This window comes from Canariomyces notabilis (assembly GCF_033297395.1).
Source record: "Canariomyces notabilis strain CBS 508.74 unplaced genomic scaffold N656scaffold_2, whole genome shotgun sequence".
Lineage (NCBI taxonomy): Eukaryota > Fungi > Ascomycota > Sordariomycetes > Sordariales > Chaetomiaceae > Canariomyces > Canariomyces notabilis.
Window position 1 is genome coordinate 217,625 of NW_027041824.1, and position 5,190 is coordinate 222,814.

Sequence of the window (5,190 nt, forward strand, 5' to 3'; positions counted from 1 at the left end):
ATGAGATGGTGATGATTGCTGACCTTGGTGTGTGTGGTGGTGTAGCGGGTAAGTGGATGCCTCTGAAATGGATGGGATGGTGATGATTGCTGACCTTGGTGTGTGTGGTGGTGTAGCCTGTAAGTGGTGATTTCGCCGCGGAAGTAAGCCGAGAATTACGACGACATGCCCCCGATGATGCCGTCTCATTCCTCTCAAGGAACAACCCGCCAATCTCCCCCTTATTGCGCAAGTGGCTTCAAAACTGCTTTAAAAATCACCCCAAGTGCAACCAACGACCAAAGTTTTGGCCGAAGAGGGTTATATACGTTGGTGACCCCCAAAAATTGACTCTCGTTGAAGGGCGAGGTGGGGAGGAGGACTACCTTGTGCTCTCGCACTGCTGGGGCCGCCCAACGGCAGAAGAGAAGAACCAGTTCTGCACTACCAGCGAAAACTACGGACCTCGGAAACGGGGCTTCAGCTACGACGAGCTGCCGAAGACATTTCAAGACGCAGTTCTGGTGACTCGAGCGTTGCAGAAGCAGTACCTCTGGATCGACGCTCTCTGTATCATACAGGAGGGACCCGACTGCGATTGGGAGAGCGAAGCTAAGGTCATGGCAGATATCTTTGCCGGCGCCTACTGCACCATTGCCGCGAGTTCAGCAACTGGCTGGGGAGATGGGTTCCTGGAGTTACAGTCGGATCCTCCGGACATTGGAGCACAAGGCACTCCAAGCACACCGACTGGGTATACGTGTGATTTCGACAAAGATGTAGATGAGGGTGCCCTTATGAAGAGGGCTTGGGTACTACAGGAACGGGTGCTTTCCCGTCGGATCATCCATTTTACCGCGGCGCACACATACTGCGAGTGTGGAGACGGAGTGCTGTGTGAACAGCTGACAAAACTGACCCCGTAAGTCCACAGAATTAAACATCACGTGTGCTACGAAGTCTCATCTCTCTCTAGGCCATATGGAAAAAAATACTTCATCCTCGATCCCAGCTTTCCGAGTAGACTCCGCGAGAGCGGGTATATACGAACCGTCGAGTTCATCCAATTCCTCTTTGAGAGATATTCAACATCCGGCCTTAGCTATGCAACCGACAGGGATGTTGCGATTCACAGCCTGGTCAAGCATATGGGACAAGTACTAGGGACTGACGGCAGATACGGCATCTTCCGTTGCTTCTTTGGTCACCTTCTCCTGTGGAGGCGAACTACTGAGAACAAGACACCCCAAATCGACTACAAGAGATTTGTACCGTCGTGGTCTTGGATGGCATATCCCGGAGGCATCAGTTTTATCTGCGAAGCGAGGAGGCGTCTAAAGGTTGCCCGCCTCGAGGACCTTGACTTTACCGACGAGGGAAAGGCGCTGAACGTCCAAGTGAGGAAGTTTGGTGGAAATTGCCGGATGGAAGACAAAGGGGAAATACATGCTATTGTCCACGGCACGGAGCAAGTAGGCTCTTTATGGTTTGATACAGCAGATCAGCCACGGCTCGAAGATTGTAACTGTGTTGTTGTTAGCATGCTTCAGGACGAGAAGGAAGACGCTTGGAAGACTTACCACGTTCTTGTTATTCAGGAGAAAGCAGCGGGCGGGGGATACAAAAGGCTAGGTGTTGCAGAGGTGCAGGCACAGTATGTCTCCAGCGATTGCGTTGCCGGCACACTTCGGTGAGGTTCTTCTCTCTTTCGGCTTGACATTTCCTAACCAGACCACGATGAATCGAGTTCGTCTTAGTTGAGAAATTTCAGTTTGTTCATAATTTCTACCTTCGTACGTAAGTGAAGCCATCAAACCAAAGAAAGAGCCGGTCCACGATATTTTAGATCATACAGATCCCCAAACCTGCTCCGTCCCCTCGTGTACCGTCAATATACAACTTCTGAAACAACTAACTATGCTATATACGATCACTGGGTCCCCTGAGGGCTCGCTGCTCCCAGTTCCCTAAGCAGATGACCCCATTCACCCCCGCAGCCTACACCCCCGCAGCCTAACACCATGGACCCTCTCTATGTGATTCTTGAAATGGTCCAAGTGTTTGAACTCGAGACCCTCCCTTCTACACTTAGGGTGATTACACAGTATCTGCTTCGCGCTGTCCAGTTGCCTCGCATGATTCCTATTGAAGTGGTCGTACATCACTGCAGGCCGACAATACTTAAACGTCCTTTCCTCATAGGATAGGGTCTCGTCCCCGATACAGCGTGGGCATTGCTTCTTGTCCAGTAGAAGGGGAAAGGGGTCCAACTTAGGAGACGATTCCTTTACGGCAAAGTCCATCCGCGCCCTTGATTGGACGCGGTTTCGCTTCACAGTCTCCCGTTTGCTGCATAGGGTAACCATTAGCTCAGCCGCTTTGATACGGAGTTCGAGTAGCTCCGCGGAAGTGAGATTGTCCGGTTGGCTACAGAGGATCTTCGCGAGCTGGGCGCGCTCGGGTATATGTAGGTCGATAGCAGGCTCGACGTATTCATCCTCTTCCTCGTCTCCGTTAGCTTCCATGTCCCAGGTCGGGCGGTGGTGAAAGTAATTTTCCCGGTAAGCTCGCCGGAAGGCATTCTTCCGCTGTGCCTCCTTAGTGGCGATTAATCTAGTGAGTTCCCGTACCCGTTCCTCGTTTTCTGTCCCTTTGATCCGGTATTGGCCGCCCTTGAGTCGCGCCCTCTCGGTCTCTAGCGCGACAATCTCTGGATCGGGTGGCAACATCTCCCAGACCTCATCGGGGACCATATCCTTGCGCGCACGAGGGTCGCGCATATGGCCTATGTGCGAGAGCATTGCAAGAAGGCTATCCTCGGTCGGCTCGGCCAGGAATGCGTTTTGGAGGTGGAAGCTGACCTTCTCATTGATGTATGCACTGTTGAAGGTAGCCCACCTGGGGTCATGGCGCATCATCTGATCGCGGACGGCATCAGAGGCGTTGCCTGTTACTACTGTTAGGGGGAGCTTTCACTGGAGGTACAATGTTAGACGTACCGTTGGCTGCATTTGCCGCTCCTCTACGCCAGGCCTTTGGTTCGATTGCCTTCTCAAATCCAGCATCAAGCGATTGGCGTGCCATGTCGTCTCTTAGCTTGTGGTAGGGAAGTGGCTGATATTGGGGGCAACTGGGGTCTTCGAGTCCACCTTCCAAAACGGAGTCATCGAATTGGCGGAAAACGGGCCGCTTAAGCCATTCTTCTTTCCAGCGGAAGGGCGTGCATTTTACTGGTCCCCGGTTTTTGGCCTGAAATACTTCTCTAACGCTTGTGAACTTCGACGCAGCAAACGCACCATCGTATACAGCCAGGCTAACGATGACAGTAATGAAACAGAAGATCAACCTCCTTGTAGGAGTGAAAAAGAAGATGGTCCTAAAGGAGATAACGTTAGGTTCGAGACGCTAACAGACGTGGGGCTTACTTACGGCTTCGGTTTGTTGTCTGCACCTTTGTGATGTATAAACTTGATAGACATGGCTAGAACGTCCTCTCCAGTCTCCGGGTGCTTCACGACCATAAGTAGGATATCCTCATAGCAAAGCGCTTTTGGACGTCCGCGGTTTGCAGTTTCCTGTAAGATCAGGTTCTCCAGAAGCCTAGAGTCCTCATCAATTCCCTCATCCTCGTTGTTGGAGTGCCCACCGATAGCCTCGCAGGGGAAAATTTCGTCCAGGCACCCGTCTTTTCTGCTCTTTTTCTCGCCATCAACAAACTCAGCTGGTCGAGCCCCCGTGAACGCGAGACCTTGGTTGCACCCCAATAGCTGGACACGATGTCTCTCGTTGGGGAAGACGCCAGTATCGTATTTGATGTTGAAGGTCAACATAACCAGCAAGGTATTCGAGTCGGCAACGTCCTTGCCATGGATGCAGGGCGCCCGTAACTTATAACGACGTACTAAGACAGTATCGTGCCACTGTATTAAGGTAGATTAGTAGATGAACAATATATAGAAAGCCACTAGTAGAGACGCACCTTCTTGATCTCCCTGGTGTCTTGCTTAACCATATCACGGCGAGTGACAGTTGCATATAGCTGCTTAAATTGGCGGAAGTATTCCCACGAAGTCCCTTGAGACTGGATTTTGCCAGTTTGACATAGGTATTCAAGGAAATCCATTACCGTATCTCGGTCTACTTCCTTGATTACATCTTGCCAGGTTCCTGACCTCTCGGCAGCTTTGCAGTAGCTTTTATAGTTATTAGCGATATTGCTAGCTGGGCCGAAGTAAATTAATTCAATACCTCTTCCATTTTCGCAACAATCCGGAGATGTTGCTTTTGGTGCTGTCGGCATAGTTGGGCTTTAGGAGCTGGGTGTCCTTGAGCTGCTTGCGCAGAGTTGCACGCTGCTTGGCTGTGAGGGCCGCTGGTCGTTTTGTGGCCCTTTTCTGGGCTTCTTGCTGTGTAAAGCGCCGTACGAACTCAGCATCGTGATTCATGACTTCTACACGAAGGTGAAAAGGAGATTGCAGTCCTAAAGCTTGGCGATAGTGCTGAGTGCGGAGGACAACCGAATCTTGGGGATTGGGAATGTAGGCAGGTAGGAAGTGGAAGATCCTCTCTTTAATAGCGCGGCAGGACACCACTTGGCAAAAAGGATCCCTTGCTGCGCACCCTAAAGTACCTTAGGTTGTCGAGGAGCCACGGCGCTTAGATAGTCGCAGTAGGGTCGCAGCGTTAGTGGAGACTAAAAGGACTAACGTACTCCACATGCGAACGCTCCACACGGGCGAATGCTCCACAGAATCGCACCTTCGCAACTAAATCTTCGTTTATTCCCCTACAATCGCTCAAAACAATTGAAACTACTCAGACTCGCCTTCTTCGGACGTTTCTATACCTACCCGACAAGTGCGCGCATTATGCCCGGGCTCGCCGCACTTGCCACAACGCCGCGCTCGCGTCTCAGTCTTTGGTTTCCGACCACTACCCGCCTGCATTTCCTCCTTTATCTGCACCTCAATATCTCTCTGGCCTTGCAAATCCTGTGCATCTTGTATAGTAAGCGATCCTCCTTGTCGGAGTCATTGTTTTTTGGCCCTCCGGCGCTTGCTGAGTGCCTCATTTGCGGCTCGGAGGCATTGGTTCTCTGCCCTTAGCAATGCCAACTGATGCATGACCTTAGACGTCCCTTTCGCAAATATGTTAACCACCCTCAAAATCTCAGTTGGAGAGCTATTTTGATGCTGGGCAATTCGATTCTTG

General features: G+C 51.3%; 2 protein-coding genes across 2 annotated transcripts; one reads left to right on the forward strand and one right to left on the reverse strand.

The window, feature by feature from the left end:
* Nucleotides 1-125: 125 nt before the first annotated feature.
* N656DRAFT_700376 (HET-domain-containing protein) lies at nucleotides 126-1,673 on the forward strand (the record flags this gene model as incomplete). The annotated part of the gene is made up of 2 exons (XM_064810864.1): nucleotides 126-901; nucleotides 956-1,673. Coding segments are annotated over 2 exons (1,494 nt in total), but the record flags the coding sequence as incomplete, so codon positions are not given.
* Nucleotides 1,674-1,731: 58 nt separating this feature from the next.
* N656DRAFT_723060 (FluG domain-containing protein) lies at nucleotides 1,732-4,628 on the reverse strand. The gene is made up of 5 exons (XM_064812511.1): nucleotides 4,228-4,628; nucleotides 3,959-4,172; nucleotides 3,409-3,899; nucleotides 2,979-3,355; nucleotides 1,732-2,926 (listed from the first exon to the last, which is right to left on the reverse strand). The coding sequence occupies exons 1-5, from the start codon at nucleotides 4,422-4,424 to the stop codon at nucleotides 1,965-1,967; spliced, it is 2,241 nt and encodes a 746-aa protein (XP_064673625.1). The 5' UTR covers nucleotides 4,425-4,628; the 3' UTR covers nucleotides 1,732-1,964.
* Nucleotides 4,629-5,190: the final 562 nt, after the last annotated feature.